The 17,979-nt window shown below is 40.1% G+C and overlaps 1 protein-coding gene across 1 annotated transcript; it reads right to left on the minus strand.

The window, feature by feature from the left end:
- Window positions 1-8,521: 8,521 nt before the first annotated feature.
- Window positions 8,522-15,595, minus strand: MFSD9 (major facilitator superfamily domain containing 9). Its single transcript, XM_080613653.1, has 5 exons — window positions 15,511-15,595; window positions 13,723-13,766; window positions 12,318-12,447; window positions 10,297-10,506; window positions 8,522-9,785 (listed from the first exon to the last, which is right to left on the minus strand). Exons 1-5 carry the CDS (start codon window positions 15,578-15,580, stop codon window positions 8,995-8,997), a joined length of 1,245 nt encoding a protein of 414 aa, XP_080469779.1. The 5' UTR covers window positions 15,581-15,595; the 3' UTR covers window positions 8,522-8,994.
- Between the last annotated feature and the right edge of the window lie 2,384 nt (window positions 15,596-17,979).

Here is a 17,979-nt window from a genome sequence, read left to right on the forward strand (position 1 = left end):
AACCACTTCCATTGGATAAAGTCAATGCCATCAACTAAGTGAAAGGAGTACTGGAGCAACTGCAAAGCTGAAGATATAAAAACAATCTCTTTTATAAATAACTTATGGCAATGCTTTAATTACTTTATTTCCACTATTAAGACAGGATGGAAATGTGCCTTATCACATCATCTCTTGTGGAACCAAGTCATGCTGTTCAATACCCAGTTATCCACTGAAAATCATTGTTGAAATTCTGGTGATGAATGGATTCTTAAAAAAAATTTTGTATCATTTCAGATTTTATTTATAATCAAATAATACTTGTTTTAACCAGAGCTTTATTATGAGTAACACTGAAAATTGCACAATGCACCTATCGTATAGACTTTGTAAGAAGAATAAATATATTCCTGAAGTGCGGTTTGTTTGAAGAGCTGTGATGCAGCAAAAGGGGAAGAAGAGAAGGAATAAGCTGTACGAGCAGGATTGCAAATATAGTTTATAGAAAAGAGTTGTAACAGAGACAAGACCTGAATAGCTTGAATTTTTACTTTGTGAGTTTTTGGCAATATGTTACCTTTGAAAGGTACTGAGGATCACCAAAGGAAATCTGACTTTCAGTAATGTCAACAAGAGCTGAGAGCACCTAGCAGGGCACCAGAAGCCCTAAAAAGAGAAAACTTCAAGTGGATAAATGATGTACTTATTAAAAACAGCTTTTTGCACCTTAGTTTCTTGGTTGCAGTGCAAGCCCAGCAGTAGAATAGTTGCAGAGCGCTGCATGTAGACAAAGTGAGCAGTCTGGGTCAGGGACCACTGAGGCTCAAGAAAGCTCTTCAACTCACGCTTGTGACACTGGTCAACTTGTTTTACTTTTTTTTTTTCCCATCTGTAAAAGGGGAAAGATAATCTTTTCTTTGTCTGAGCTATACACTCCAAGGAACAAAAGTGTCCCATCTGATTTGTTTGTACAGAAAAGTAGCACAGTGGGGCCCTGGAATCAGCTGAAGTCACTGGGCACCTTAGTAACACCCATAAGAAACATGGACTTCTTCATCCTAGTGTAAATGACTGCCATTTGAGTGCATACGGGAAGGGAGGGTGCATTAAAATAAGTGATACTTAACTGTAGCTCTCAGGAATTTGCACTTTCTGTCCCACTTAATCTGTCTTAAGTTTTGAGCTTGCTTTAGCACAGATACACATTTCAGCACAACGCAGAAATCATTTTCATTCTATTTGTTACAAGATTGATAACTTTCATTGAAGAATGTACACTGTGAAATTATAACTTTTCTTTTTCATTAGCACATTTCTAAATCTGTGGGCAATACGATTCTTTTTTTATTTAAGCTTGTTTTGAAATAACTATTAAAAATCAGAATTTCCTTTTAAAATCACAGGGTAGATTTCTTTCAAAGGTTTGTGGACAGGGTTGATGACTTAGTTTTATAATGTGGGTTTAAGACTTTCCTTTTTCTAACAGCTTTTCCAGAATATTTATTTCATGTATGTATTTGAAATGTCAAACCTTCCTAAACTCTTTTATTGGCACAGGTCTTTTAGTCTTTTTCCTCCATTCCAGCTATGGAAGTTTCTGCTGTGTGTCAAATGCAAAGTCTAAGCTGCAGAGGGATGGCTGTGTGAACCCTCGAAATCTCAGTCAAATATTCATTCTTTTCAACAAACGATTTTTGTAGAAGGCAATATTCATCTCCTGTTTGGAAATAAAACTGGGTTCAAACAAAGCCAACAAGCCTTAAAAACAAATTTAAATTTGTCTTGCAACAGGAAAACGTTTCATCAGTAAAATTGTCAGTGAGTAGTCTGTCACTGCATTATCAGGATGATCTTATTTTCTGAATAAGAAAAAACCCTTGAGTTTGGATTTCAGCTTCGAAACCACATCCTCCTTGCGTATCAGATTGTTTAGATGTTTTATATCAGGCCCATCTGAAATCTGACCAAATAAATAAATGTATAATGTTGTACATCAACATTTATTTTACTCCCTGTGGAGTTTTCTCATTCATATGCTGGCAATGACCAAGCAATTGGCTTATATCTGAGGAAAGCTGCCTTTTTTGAAATGGTTGTCGTTTTTTATGGCACAATTTTAAATAATGAATGTAGGTTTCAGCAACCTTACTGCTTTGCTGGTTGCTGGTTGTCTGTTAGTATAGTGCATGCTCAGCTCATTGGTACTTAAAGTGAATGTCCCATAGTACAAGCAGATCAAATTGGAGGTCGTTTTTGTGAAATATGGTCTTAAGTTCCTGGTGCTTCGAAACACACTAGCACATTGTTACCTTGACAAAGCACTTTGAGATCCACAGAATACGAGTATCAAGGCAGATCTCCAGCATAGTTTTGCAGTGAAGCAGAATTACAGATCTCCTTGCAAGTGCTCGCTCCCTTCCCTACTCCTGCTCTTCCCACACTTTTCAGGCTCTTTTCCACTAGTGCTGGGTCAGACCCTCATCACCTCTGAGAACTGCTTTTCTGGGTGTTCTCCTTTTCAGTAGCAATGACAGCAGCAATGACAGCAGCAGGTGACACAGGCTGTGTCCCAGGTCACCCTCCTCATTCAACTCTTGCTCTGGTTTGAGTTAGGAGTTTGCCTTTTCCTGTCCTGCAAAAGAAAAGCAAGATCAATAGCACTGTCTGATCTTCCTAAAAGCCCATCTAACTTCAGCTCTCAGAGGAGACTTCCTTTCTGTTGTATTAAAGAGTTTGTCTGCTGAAGAATGAAATGCCAAATAAATCTGTCCTCGAGCACCATCTGATGGGGAAAGTCATGTATTGACTGGAAACGTGTTTTTCACTTTTTCAGGAAACCACATCTCCAACAGTGACAGGGAAACTTGCCAAATCCACATACAATTCTTTTTTATTTCCAGGCGGACTCGCCGATACACTCTGTAGTACTGATATTTTATTGCCTTTTGAAGGAAGCACAATGTCCAATTTTCCAGTTTTAGGGGCAGTAGGAATATATATGTTACACTGAATTAGGGTTTTCTAAGAATTTCTTTCACCCTTCGCTTGCTAAAAGGCCTATAAATTGAAAGGAAATATAAATATACCTAAGCAAGTAGATACAGGAAGGGCTACAGATTAGATAGGCATCCAGTTATCTGTTTTAAGCAGATATTTGAAAGAGAAAATGAGAATAACTTGCCATGAAAGGCAAAATTTTAAGGGCTTTACTACTTGGTATTAAAGTATGCTGCAAGCTCCACTGAAACCACAGGTGTTCAACAAAAGAAAACCATGCTGCATAGCAATTTAGAAACTTGATATTCTTCTCAGCTGAAGCCACATAGAAATCACATGGAGAAACAAAGTTTAAAATTTGGCCAAAATAACATGCATGCTGTTATGAAGGGTATCATAGCGTCTCTGGGAGCAAACACACTGCACCCTGCACTGCCTTTTTCAAGAGATGCCAAGTCCACCAAATCCAGACACCAGTGGCATTGTAAGGCTGACACTGCAAGAAATGCTTCAGCTGGTCACTATTTCCAAAATTGTCTTAAGTTCTACCAACATCCCCTAAATCCTGAAGAAAAGATGAAGGATTTTGAAATTGGCTGGAGGAACGCTTTTTGTACTCCAAGAGCTCTGATCCTATAAAAATAGGTTTGTGAATGTGCTGAAAGCATGGTATCTGCAATACACGGCCCCAGCCAGGCCAACAATAGATTGGAGGCTCAGGCGGGAAAATGTGATGGAGAGGGATATCAAACCCAAACGTTAGAAGGAGAAACTGCTTCAGAATGCAGTGGACAGGGGTCATGGACTACCTGATTCATGTTATGTTTAAATCTGGGAGAGATTTATTCCTCTCAGATGTTATCCCTCATTTTAGCAGTCATCCCACCATGTTTCCATGATGGCATCTATATGATAGTTTTCCACAGCTGCAGAATGAGTTCCAGCTCCTCCTGTTTGTTGTGTATGCTGTGTGCATTGGTGTGGATGCACTTCAGTTGGGCTACGGATCCCACCACCTTTTTATGGAGAGAAGCTCTAATTCCTTTGTGACCATTCTCAGGCACTTCTGTGGTTTCTGACACATCAATAACCCTTGTGTTTTTGCTGCCAGGTGGATCTCCATCCCTTACCTCCACTGGGACAGCAGGACTTCACTAGCATGTTGTCCCTCAAACATCGGTGTGGTGCCCCCAGGCTTATCTCTAGTGAGCCTGTTTTCATCTCTTTTTCCCTTTAAATCTAGTTTAAAGCTATTTCCATGAGCCCTGCAAACTCCTGTGCAAAGATCCTGTCCCCCCTTTGAGACAAGGAAGGTGTACCCCATCCTTCACCATGACCAGCAGGCCTGGTGTCATGCAAATTGACCCATGATCAAAAACCCCCAAATTCTGCCAGTGACACCAGGCTTAGAGGCAGGTATTGATCTGATGGCTCTTCTTGTTTCTTCTGTCATCATTCCCTGCAACTGGAGGCATAGAAGAAAACACTACTTGTGCTCTTGATTCTTCAACCTGTTGTCCCAAGGCCACAAAGTCGTCTTGATTGCCCTCAGACTTCTTGTTGCAAGTCTTCATTGCTACCTACCTGAAAAATCTGATAATAATCTGAGGGCTGTACCAAGGTAGGAAGCTTCCTCATCTTACCTTTAACCTCGGTCGCAGGGAGACAGCAGACTTCCCAAAGAAGTGGATCAGTTTGAATTTAGGGCCTTCTGTTCCCCTCAGAAGGGAGTCTCCTATGACAATGACCTATCTTTTCTTTATGGGAGCAGGGTGTAGGCTGACTTAACCTCAGTGACACCTCCACCCTAGATGAACCATTGTCCTCATTGTTTTTCGGTTCCACTTGCAGAGCCTCATACCTATTGTGCAAGGGCACCTGGGAGGGTGGGGTAGTGACAGAGGAGATATGCCTGCTGCGCTGGGCAGGAACTTGTCACCATTGCCCCCTATCCCTTAATGTCACTGTGTTCAACCAGGCAGAGAAAAGATAGGGAATCCCCCGTATCATGTGTCCTGTCTGGCTGCTGGGCCTGTCTCAGGGAAGGTAGAGTGTGATTCCAGTAGTTTCCCTGTCTCGTTCTCCCTGATACTCCTCAACCTACTCACCTCCTCCTGCAGCTGTAAGGAGTCACTACATGGAGGAGTTCCTGTACCTGTCACACCTCCTTGCAGGTGTGCTCACTCCTGACATCTGATAGTTCCATAGAGCACACACCACAGCCAGGAACCTCCAGTTCCCACCAGAGCTCTGCCCGAGGAGCTGTGTTAGCTGTGGTGGGTGCAGAGCTCAGAGGTCATAGCTTTCTGTCAGGTTGATGCCACTGCTCCCTGGTAGAGCTGGCAGGGCTTCAGCTGCCTCCCAAACTGCTGCACCACACCTTTGCTGATGTGCCATGCCCTGTTTGCCCACCCTGTGGGTTGCGCTCCTCGTCGCTGGTGCTCCCTAAGGGCTTTTTCTATACGTGCGTGGGGGGCCCTGCTCAGGTTCCTAAGGCAAGCTCTACAAACTTTAATCTTTATAAGAAAAAAGTCTGAGCTTTACGCACAATCATTTGACTCTCAAAGTTCAGGCTCTAATATAATCCTTACAAGATTAATGATCAGCTCTTTGTGAGTAAGTCTTTACAATTCTAGCAGTAACAGTATGGTTGAGTCATGGGTGTTCAAATCGCAAGGTGACAAGATACGAAGCATCGTTTACAAAGGGGTAATTCCACCTGTGGTGAAATGGGGGCTGGCAGCTCCTGAACAGAGATTCCCATCAGCTGGAATGTGATAGCCTTATGGAGTGCCTGAAGTTACGAGCAAGCCAGTTAGTAAGCAATACTTGTCCTGTTTTGTTGCCGCATTATATGCTCACTAGTCAACTTGTTCTCAGAAAACAAGAGTGGTACTGACCTCTGTGATGGTGCTATGGTGAGGAAATTCAGAGAAAACAGGACAAGACACAGGACAAGAACTGGTGTGTTTATAAAGGATCTCTTCAAATGTATGCAGCATACATCAACACAAAATAAACCTTACATTTGCTTAATCATTTAAAAGCAACAAAATCATTATATATCATATGCTACCAGCTGTTTTACAGAAACAAATTATTACATTGTATTCACAGCCTCTGATCATAAAGATCAGAAAAGTAGTCACTATTAAAATAGTGGAAATTTCCAAAGGTAAAAAGCAGAAATAACCCTAACAAGCCCAAGAAAACCAATCCAAAACTAACAGAAACAGCAAGCAAGAGAAAAACCTTTGTTTGCAGTGATTTGCAGATAAACTTTTTTCTTTAGTCCATATTCAGATCTGTTTTGTTAGTCTTCAGATACCACAACTGGATTCAAGGAACTGCTGAGCAATTCAATAAAGCCCACTAGACTGTAGCAAAAAATAGCTGCAACTATCCTCCCTCAATTTAAAAGGGGAAATCACATCTCCTCATCTCCAGGGATGTCATTTACTCATCACTCTCAGAACTGGCACAGTTATGGCAACTAAGAGGCAGCACAAAGGATCCAAACAGACACTAGAACAGTAGTTTAAAGTACGCTGTCTCAAAACTGGTAAGTTCTCTATTTTCTCTCACTTCTTTTTCATATATTGTCAAACCACTTCTTGGTTGAATCCTTAACTCCTATGCCTTTTATGTGAAAAGCAGGCAGATTCAGATGATCATTTGAAGGAACAGCTTGAAGAAAAAAAAAATAAAACACCTGCATATCATACTGACTTGTGCTGTAGATTCAGCAGAGGACAGGACAACAAACAGAGACAAAATGATAGATGTGGAATGTTTTCATTTTATTTCTATTCCTTAAAAAAATTATAAGAAAAAGAAAGTAGTGCAACTTCTCTGTAACTGAGGCTTAACAAAGAAGAAATGTTTCTGCAGCACTTCAGAAATCATTCTGGCCTACAACAAAAAACTTCACTTCTGTAACATCAGTGGCAACATGTCCCTTAGACCAGCCCTCCATAGATTTCTTAATTTCATTATTTAATTCCATTTTTAACTAGCTTATCTGGAGAACTTTTTTCAAAATAAAACAAAAATATCTGCAGATCGTGGAAAGCACATTTTTCACATGTATAAACAAAACTCGTGAAATTCTGAAGCTTTTATAAGCAATATTCAGGCAGCTGTACGTGGTACTATGAACTGAATTTTATGGTGTTTACCGAATTCAGCTTTAATCTCTGCAGCAACTTAGAAGGGTAAATGTTACCTCGTATAACCAACAAGTGTAAGGAAAATTACTCAATCTTTCGCATATATTATTTTTTGAGGGTTTTTTCCTATCCTTCTCCTTTAGCCCCTGCGATAGTTTCAAAACAGAAGTCCCTGACTTACAGAAAGGTGGGTTTAGGTAAAAAAAAAAAAAAAAAAAAATTGGAAATTTACGGAAAGAATGGGGCATCTATCAAGCAAGAAGAAATAAGACACTTGAAAATGCCTCACATTCCTAGGGAGAAATGAAACACAGATTATCACAATGAGGAACTCTGAGAATATGTACTAAAATCACAGCATTAACAAGGCATACTCATTATGTCAATATATACAATTAAACCAACTCAGAGTTCTATATGTAGCCCTAACGTTCTGCCACTGGTTTCACTGAGGTTTCAACAAGGGTTTAAATAATAATATGCACTGGAAAAGATAAAGAAAATAAAAATAAAAAAAAAATGCAAAACACCATCTATGACTGTTCTGAAGCAGCAACATTATTTACATGGATGCATTTAAGGACATAACTGATTTTTAATAACAAAAAAACCCCAACAAACCAAACCCAAAATTACACATAGTTGACTTTGTACTTTCATTGAGTAATAGTAGGGAAAGCATATGAAATGTTATCAGTGCAAAATACATTTTTTTGTATGTTTCAAATGAAATGCAAGCAGTGGTGACTGGTAAGTAATATGAGCTTGAACATTAAACACAGGAGAGAGTGCCACAACTCATCGTATAGTTCTGAGAGTAACCTCTCATTAGTTAAAGTGGTGTAGACAAATGAAGACCATAATACCAACAATTACACAGTTTTTCTCTTGTCACTGAAATGTCACTTATGCTTCCAAAGATACGAAAAAAATGCACTCATCCAGTTCCACAAGCTGCTCTAGTTGCTCCAGTACACTTTTAATAGTCATAGCAAATTTATTCTTAAAATGAAGGTAGAAAAATTGCACAGGAAATACTAACAAATAATTTATGATAAAATTGTTCAGTAGAAGTCATTACTAAACAGAAACCACCAGTTCAAGTTTCAATAAAGCTTACATTTGGTCTCAGTTTCAGCCTGAATGGCCCCGTATTATTCTAAAATTATCCATTTTAGGCCTTCTAATATATGAAGTTAGCACATACCCAGTTCTGTTACCTGGGAAAGAGCAGGCATCAGCAGCAGTCAGATGGCCACTCCAAAGTGCCTAATCATGCTGAGCAGCAAGTTTTGTAGACAAAGTATGCTTAATAAAATGACATAAACAAGCACGCTGGTAACTAAGCTACTGTCATGGCAGACAAATGGCAACAGACCACAGCATAAGAAATTAAGGCGAACGAGCTGTATTACAAGTTCTCCTTCTGATTAAATAATAAAAATTCTCCTCTGAGTAAATAATAGGAATCAATTTCTGTCTTCCAACAATTATCAATATAAACACTGTTCCAAATGTGAGCTACAAGCAGGATTTGTGTATTTCATGTCATTCCTTTTTTCCCTCCAAAAAGGTTAAAAATCCTTAAAAAAATCCCAGCCACTACAATACAGCAACACCTGTTCCCCTCACAAGTATTGTAGTGGTACCAGTTAGAATAACATTTGTCTACATTTAACGTTCCTGCAGCAGAAATATTTGTAAGCACTTGCCTTCACGTTAACATAATGTGCCCTCTTAAAACATCCTGTTACTACTGTACAAGTCTGGCAAGTGTTAAGCACCACCTCAGGCTGATTCACTTTGCCTCTCCTTTGAGGTACATCTATGCAATCCAAATTTGCAACTATTGATTTTTTAACTTCACATTTCCATGGCTACAGTATTTTTGTTTGTTTGCATTCATTATCAAAATAGCTGCTAAAGCTAGTCCAACCCCTAGACTTGGAGGGCCACAGGGACTGAACTCCTGAGCAATTCCAGAAAGGAGTGGGGCAAGTATACGTCCCACTGATGTCACGGACTGTCCAACACCTAGGAGCGTACCACTGGCCTCATTCCCACCAATGGTCAACTCAAGATCAATGATACAAGTACGACCTATAGTAGTTGAAAAGGCTAAGAATGTGGAAGACAAAATGACCATCCATATGCTCCGTGCTGAAGCATACAGGAGAATCAATGTGCAGGTAAGAGTACTAGAGTGCAACAAAATTCTGTATGTGTTGTGCTGATAGAGTCTTGTTATCGGTCCGAGCAGACAACCAGCCAGGACTCCAAGTGCACTGCTATAGCTCATCAGGTATCCAGCGAACAAGGGTTTCAGCCCAAATCTCTCCTCCAAGGCCAGGCTAAAATTACTGTAGTACAGCAGTATAGCAACAGACATCAGCAATCGCACTAAAAATATATCCCACAGATCAGAGCACGCAATTTCTTTAATCCTCTTCAGCACTGTTGTAACTTGGATCCATGGAGACTGGAAAAGACTGCCGCTTGCCATAGCTCCATTAGGAGCTGATTTCAAGCACAGGTCATGATTTGCTTTTGCTGAGAAGCTGTCTGTTCCTTTTTTCCCTTGTTGACATTCCCTATTGCCAGTGTTTTCTTCACTCCAGGGTAACATCCAGACAAGACCTATACAGATCAAGAAATTAGCTGATTTTATTCAATTGCATTAATTTTACTTGGAAGACATTAGCTTGATTGTAACCATGTACTTAGTGTAAAGATCAAAGTTTAAAAATGACTTAACAGTCATTTCACTTTAAAAATTTTCAAAGATTAAGTCTAGTGCTATTCACACTATCAGTTCAATTTTAAATGCAGTGCAAGCAAGGAAGAAAAACATCGAGATGCCACACTCACAAAATATAAACAGATCTAAAGGCTAAAGCTGATTTCTAGTCTCCCTGTATCTGAATGTAAAAGTGATACATAGAATACAAAGGAGAAGCACCTGGAGGTTAACTGTTTCAAAATTGCCACCCTTCCACAAAGGTTCAAATTCAAAGGGTAGTACTGGTAGACAGAACATGTATGCCATATATAATAAACACACTATGAATACAAGGTATTAGAAACAGTGTAAAAACACAAAAGTGAGGAATGAAGGCACCCAAGATGCAAAATATGGCATACAACTTACCAGCATTCAGAAGGAAGATAAAGGCACAGAGGAAGGATGTTTGATAAAAGCCATCTTTCAGCTCTGTAAGGTAGCCACCAACAACAGGCCCCAGAATGAAGCCCACACTGGAGGCTGCATTGAAGCGTCCCATCACTAAAGGGCGGTCTCGCTCAGAAACCAAGTCGGAAAGGAGGGCTTTAGAGATTGAGAGTGTGTGTTTGAAGATACCTGCAATGCAAAATAAACAAAATAAACATATATTGCTCAGTCCAAAAGATTAAAAATGACAGAAGCTATCATGGTCAAAATCTACATGATTGGTATTTTTAAGACTCCATTAACCATAAGTTCTTCAATGCTAGAGTCCTGCAGCTGCCATCCTGGCTGTTCAAGGATTTGGCTTAGGCGATTTTGATCAAGGCAATCAGTTCATGCCTCTGCTCAAAGTTATGCTCCTACAGCCCTGCTGAAAGGAGAAGTAACTAAGCTCAGTGCTGAAGCACACTAGGAATAAAATAGCCAGTACAACAGCAACTTGTGGATGGTTAATGGTGAGAAAGGAATAGCTTGCCTGAATACAAACATAGCTCTGTACCAACTTTACTGAGTATGAAGATTTCCAGGATTGTAACACACCAATTTCTATGGGAAACTGGTGGGTGGCCGAAGAAGGGCACAGAAGAGTAAGCAGACTGCAGAAATATTAATAATGCCATCTTTTACGTTCCTTCCCTCTGACCAGGGCAATGCTGTCACAGTGCTACTAGAATTTAAAAGTATTATTTCTACTAAGCAGTCAAATATCAATTAAATAATTCATTAGCAAGTTGTCTTTAAATATTAACAGCTCCTGAATCAAAACTATGGGCCATAAAAGTGGCCTTTAGTAGATGTGTTCAAAGTAATAGCAACGCTTATTATATCAGAATATAGGCAATAGGTGTTTGGTTATTTTAAGAACTCTGAAATGAATCCTGGCACAAACTTAGCTTCAATGCTGCAAACATACACACTTTTGCAGAACATAAATATTCTGTTGAAGCAGCGACATAAAATTTCAGCCAAATATTGTAGTGTCACTTTGAGGTACATTTTCAGCAAAAGAAAAAACAGTAACACGTATCATTCTATTCTCTATTGCAAATGCAGATTTCCAGCAGTTACCTGGTACGTTGTGTACCTGTTATGACTAAACTTACAACAGCCTCTTTCAAAGTACTGCTATACTCCTCATATAATTCAGCCATTCAAGGTGGCATAAAAGTTGTGACAGCTGTTGAACATACAATTGTCCTGGTTTCAGCTGGATAGAGTTCATTTTCTTCCTAGTAGCTGGTACAGTGCTGTATTTTGGATCTAGGATGAGAATAATGTTGATAACACATTGATGTTTTAGTTTACACTAAGTAAAGGACTCTTCAGCTTTTCATCCCACCTTGACTGCCCCTCAGTGAATAGGTTGAGGAGCACAAGAAGTTAGGAGGGGGCACAGTGAGGACAGCTGACCCCAGTTGCCCAAAGTGATATTTCATAACATGTGATGTCATGCTCAGGACATAAAGTAGGAAGAAAGCTGGCTAGGGAACACTGCTCATGAACTGGCCGGGCATCAGTCAGCCAGCTGTGAGCAATTGCATTGTGTATGACTTGTTTTGTAGATTATTATTATTATAATTTTCCTTCCTTTTCAGTCCTATTACACTGTCTTTATCTCAACCCACAAATTTTACATTCTCCCTCCTCTCCCACCCCCTCCCCCCCACCTCCCGATTTTCTCCCCTATCCCACTGTGTGTGTGAGTGGTTGAGTGGTGTTTTTAGCTGCCTGCTGGGTTAAACCACAACAACATTTCAAGTTACTTTCAGGAAAATGTCATGAGAATACTTGATTTGTGGAGATGTTTCAATTACTAGGGTTCAGCCGGTACTGCTGGGTGATGATGCTATGTAGCCATCTACATACCATGTTTTCCCCTAGTAGTAATTCTCAAGCTGCGACTATGGGGAATTTAAACTTGAAAATCCCAAGTGTTTACTCACCTACAGGAACCCTAGAAATGGCAAACAGGAACACAGTGGTGGATGCTCCAAGAAGGAAGTAACCCAGTGCACTGAGAAAAATACAAGCAAGCAGGGAATACCGTCTTCCTACTATATCACTCCAGCAGCCCTTTCACAAATCAGGAAATAAAGATTAGCTTTTTAAAACACTTAACTATGTACAGTGAACAACCAATATTTCCAAATTAAACTGAGAAAAGGGATGAAAGGACTGTTAATGAAAGCTTAATAAGCTTATTACACAACATTCCTAAGTGCTTAAATTCCTGAAGACACAAGCAGAGTTCTGCCCTGCCACCATTGCACCTGCTGAAACTATGATTCCATTTAATGTCATGCATAGAGCTTTTTAAAAAATAATTTTCCTGTTTTAAAAGTACAGTCCTGCAATATACATAATGAAATATTAGTAGTAAGGGCACTCTGAAAATGTTAGTACAACCAATCACTAATATTTGTTTGCACCAATGGTTGCAATGTATCAGATACTTGTTGAGCATCCTAAAACAAACGATCTTAGCTATGAGGAGTTTGTCAGCTGAGTGCAGACAGGGAGTAGTTATGAGAAGGGCAAACAGTAAACTTGCATTTAGCATTCTTATAAATCATCTTGATTCCAAAGGGAAACAGGTTTTTTGAGAAAGCAGGCAATGGTCTTGCAGTTCAAAAGAAAATGCCGTAAGATTATAGAAGTAAATTATTCTAGGTGGCAATACCAAACAGTTTTTTCATGAGACGCTCAAAATCTCCTCTCTTAAAAAGGCTAGGAGGTATCAGGGTAATATTAAAGGTGCTCCTGGCTAAGGAGGGATCTAAGGGATTGATAGGTAAAGCATGTATTCAGGAGGTTTAATCTCTGCACTCTTGCTTAGATTAGGATGTAAAAAATCAACTGCTAACAGAAAACAAAACCAAAGAAAGCTCAAAGACATAATACATTAATTTAAATGAAAAATTACAACGCACTGCTCATTAAGCAGGGAAAGCAAACTCTAGGTAACAAGCTTATGAAAAGCTGACTTGTGAGACTGCTTTTTGGACAGGCTACCACACTGAAGGAAACTTCAGCTTTACTAGCACTAACATTGAAGAAGAACCCTGTGTGACTGCAACATACTCTGTAACGTATCTGAGCCCAAATCTGGATTCTAGTTTTTGACCAAAGACTGTATTCTGTTTAGTTCTGAAAAATCTGGCAATTCCCTAGAAATGAAACAAACATGTTCCATGCAAACTACAACCGAGATCATTCAAGCAAAAATGCTTATATGAACACTATAAATGTTTTCAAAACATCAAGAAATGCTATTATTAACCTCACCCCTTTTCCCTTTAAAATCCATAGAAATACCAACATGCTCAGAAATGCAGTGTTAGAACTCACCACAAATGTGCTGGAAAATAGCTGCATTATACCATAGAGAGATCCTAAAACAAGCAAGTAAAATACCAATGTTAAAAATTTAACTTCATTTTTTAAGAAAGTGAAAACCACACAAAATTTTAAACGAGGCAACATGAAAGACATTCTGGAAATAATTTACTAGAATAAAAGGAAGAGGGAGCAGGACAAACCAAGGGTAGAATTTAACACATAACCAAGGACGCTCACAGTTTAAGCTCAGATAGTAACTCGGAACCTTTCTGGGTAAGAGTTTGAGACCTGAGCATGACACGAGCATGACATGGTGGTTGCTTCCACCACTGTAAGCACGTGGCACTTGCCTTGGCAGGTTGGTGGGAGTGTGATACAGTCAATCTGCCAGGCCTCCCCATATTTGTACTTCAGCCATCGTCCTCCACATCAGAAAGGCTTTAACCGCCTGGCTTACTTAATTGCAGCACATTTCACATCCATGAATGACCTGGGCAACACTGTCCACTGTTAAGTCCATCCCTTGATCATGAGCCCATCTATATGTTGCACCTCTGCCTTGATGGCATGAAGTGTCACGGGCCCACCGTGGGCTAAAAATAATTCACCCTTATGTTGCAGATCTAAATTCATTTGAGCCACTTTAATCTTAGCAGCTTTATCCACCTGTTGGTTGTTCTGATGTTCCTCAGTGGCCCAACTCTTGGGTACATGAGCATCTATGTGGCATACCTTCACCACCAGGTTCTCCATCCAGGCAGTGATACCTTGCCACAGTGCAGCAGCCCAGATGGGTTTACCTCCGTGTTGCCAGTTACACTGGTTCCATTGCTGCAATCACCCCCATAGGGCATTTGCTGCCATACATGAGTCAGGATAAAGTACTGGCCATTTTTGTTGTTCAGCAAAGTGTAAGGCCAACTGGATGGCTTTCACCTCTGCAAAATGACTTGACATGCCTTCTCCTTCAGCGGTTTCTGCACTTGTCATAGGGGACTCCATACAGCTACTTTCCATCTCTGATGCTTTCCCACAATACGGCAAGACCCATCGGTAAACAAGCCATACTGTTTCTCCCATTTTTGATGAACTGCTGCTTAAAATAATACTCAACTCAGCGTAGAACCCGAATTATACACAAAAAGTGCTAAATTTCAACCAAAATAAAAAAGGATGGTAATAAAAAGCTGAATAACAGAGCCCATGTCAACCACATAGCTATAAAAAATACATCATTACAAACCATCGACAGAGCCATAAAATGTAAACAAGAACTTCAAACCACAAAACTTATCAGTTATTTTTTAAGATAAAATCCCAAATTTTCAGAATTTACTTGTAAACACTCCTAAAGACATTAAATATTTTGCCAAAAGACAGCTGCAAGAAATTTACTCAAACAGGGAGCAATCATGGACTTTGTAAAGCTCCAGAGAACCAGCTGCAGAAGTACTGTTTGCAAAGTCTGTAAATAACAATAAAATTAAAAGCAACACCTCTGGCTCTCAAAGTTGCTGAGCTGTGAATTCTTGGATGCTGAAAAAGCACCTGCACAAGTACCACTTCAAGACTTCCTTGTTCTTTCCAAGAGTGCTCTTTCCCAAGCACCGTCAGTATGCAAGTTTGGACAGGTCTTTGCATCTAACAAAGTATGGTGGTTTTATTGGGAAATTGGCCTTACTTTGTATTATGCTACTAGCAAGGAAGAATTATGTTACAACTTCCAATTTGCAGTAAGGCATAATCCAGGTCACATTATCTTATTGTTCAGTAAATCAGTCAAGTACTGCAACTCACCTATTATTCCAGCAACTGTATGACTTGCTCCTAGAGATTTGATATGAAGGTTCATCAAAGGAACAACCATGCTCACACCAAATAAATCCTGAAAAGAAGGCAGAAAAAGTTTTAATAACTGATCACGTTTACAAAGATGATGGCAAGCTGGCTTAGTAACAGTCGATATTAAAAAGTTCCATAGCAGTAGAAGATGAAAAGAATTCTTTTCATGGCCAATGTGGTACATTCTAACCTTTAAAATGCATTCAGGATGTACAAAATTACGAAAACACATAAAGGAGTTAAAACTATGGAAACAGCAATCTTCTTTCCCCTGTCAGATACAGTAATTTTTAAGATATATATTTAACATTAAATATTCCTTGAATATATATTAAACTTTATCTGCTTCACAAGAAAAGTACTTGGTACCAGTATTTTAAATTCAAAGTGGTTTGTAATTTCAATTGCCTACAAATAGTTTTTATTTGGGCAAAGACAGCATACTCACAAAATCTACAGTATTTTAGCTCTCATCCACAATGGGCCAAAGCTATGGTAGATCTAAACCTACCTACTGACTGTCTTTGTGCATAATTTAAGAAATGCACTGAAAAGACAGAAACATGAAGGGAGAGAAAAAAAAGCAAAGCTTAAATCAGAAATGTTTTGTAAGAGGAGGGCAAAGGTCACTGCCCGTCCTTAACACTATAAGAATCTCCTACTCACTCCTTTTGATTTTTTATCTTTTGTTAAGCTAACCACATCAACTCAGGAGTTCTTCTGCTACTATTATCTGGCACAGCATACGGTATCCTATATCAGAGCAGAACCTTACAGATCTAGTGGAGTAAGAATCACCTTTTATCAAGGACTACTTGAGCTGAAAAAGACTAGCTCTTTATAGTATGCCCATAGCCTGAATAACTGTAACAATGTGCACTGCAATGTAAATTCTCACAGGCTGTCATTAAGTACCTTTTGATGGTTGAAATTGAGGCTTACAAGGTTAGAATCATTATTAAATATATTAGCACCAGCAAACAGAGCACACAACTTACAAATATCTTCAATAACACAATCTTAGGTGTTGTCTACAAACCTGAGGAGAGGTTCAGTGACTTTGTCCAGGTCATCAATAGAGACATTTAAAAACACAAGTCTCCAAATACACCCTGGCAGTACTGGACTTTTATAGGCATAAAGGTAGAGCAAGACCTATTAACCACTATCCTCTGATGGGTTAGTTATTTCTCATTTCACCTATAATGTCTTAGGTCAAATAATAAATACCCTGTATTTGCCTGGTTCCAGGAAGCTTGCGTCACAGGCAACAGCTCTTCATTATGATATTTCACCATAAGCTGCACCCTCTAAAAGGATGCTCACTTCTTGATTGATTTCAGTGTGTACTACAGCTCAGTGTCAGGACATTTATTACAGGATTGGAGAACCACAGTGCTTAAGTTAGCTAAGAAGCAAAGCTTATTCTAAATGCACTCTTTGCTAGAATATTTGCTCCAGGACACAAATCAACTACACTGTTTCTACACTGTTTCCACTGTTTTCTATTTCAATATATCCACATATCATGGTGCAGTGTCATACTAATTTTGTACTAAATTTTCCAAGTCAAACCTTTTAGTTTTAAATTCATTAAATAACAGTTTCCTGAGGCTCGTGAATCACTACAAAATACAAGCCTTCTCTAAAAATCGCCCCCCTCCCCTCGCCAAAAAAGCATGGACTTTTTTACTTTACTTTACACCAGCCACTGGTATTTCAAGGAAGTAGAACAGCTCTGACAAGCACAAGGCAAGACTTAGCTTTCAGGGTGCTACACTACTCCATTGTATTTACAGGACGAAAACCATATCCATGTATGAAGCTGCACGACTGTTTGCACGGATGAAACAACACAGTAGCAACCAACCAATACCACTACCAACATTAGAACTGCAACAAGGCGGCAGGTGAAGGGATATACTTCAAACCCGAGCCTGATCTGAAGTTCAATGGGGGGGGCTACCGCTACCAGTCAGGGTCCGAAGGTGCCCGCAAGATTCATCCCAGCAGCGGCAAAGGCCACGGGGAGGAAAGTAAGGGCGCTTACGGGGACCGTCCTCGGGCTTTGCAGCATCTCCTGAGGGGACCTCTAGGCTCCGAAACAAGCTACGGACCCGTTCCCCTTCTCCCATCTCTAATACGGCTCCTGCCATGGGGCCGGGCAGCGGGCCCTGTGAGGCAGGAATGGGAGGATTTCTCTCCTCAAGCACGGCTGCCTGGCAGGCCTCGCCGGAAGGACACCCCCGCAACCGCACCCAGCCTCCTCACTTACCAGGAAGCCCACCGCGTAAAGGCACCGCACGAAGCGGCCGGACGTTGCCGCTGCCGTGCTTCCCGAGGCTCCCCGGCCCCCATCCTCGTCTTCCTCCTCCATTCGGCCAACGGCGGTCGCGGGCCGGCGCTCCGTCGCGGCGGCGCTGG

The sequence above is a fragment of the Psittacula echo genome, assembly GCF_963264785.1.
Source record: "Psittacula echo genome assembly, chromosome: 3".
In the NCBI taxonomy this organism is placed as follows: domain Eukaryota; kingdom Metazoa; phylum Chordata; class Aves; order Psittaciformes; family Psittacidae; genus Psittacula; species Psittacula echo.

What these genes read in the sequence shown, in the direction of transcription:
- MFSD9 (XM_080613653.1), bottom strand. Translation starts at nt 15,580, where the DNA reads ATGGTTGTTCCTTTGATGAACCTTCATATCAAATCTCTAGGAGCAAGT. An exon ending in TACAGTTGCTGGAATAATAG is followed by an intron (nt 13,767 to 15,510) that starts GTGAGTTGCAGT and finishes TGCTTGTTTTAG; the next exon opens with GATCTCTCTATGGTATAATG. An exon ending in TATTTTCCAGCACATTTGTG is followed by an intron (nt 12,448 to 13,722) that starts GTGAGTTCTAAC and finishes GATTTGTGAAAG; the next exon opens with GGCTGCTGGAGTGATATAGT.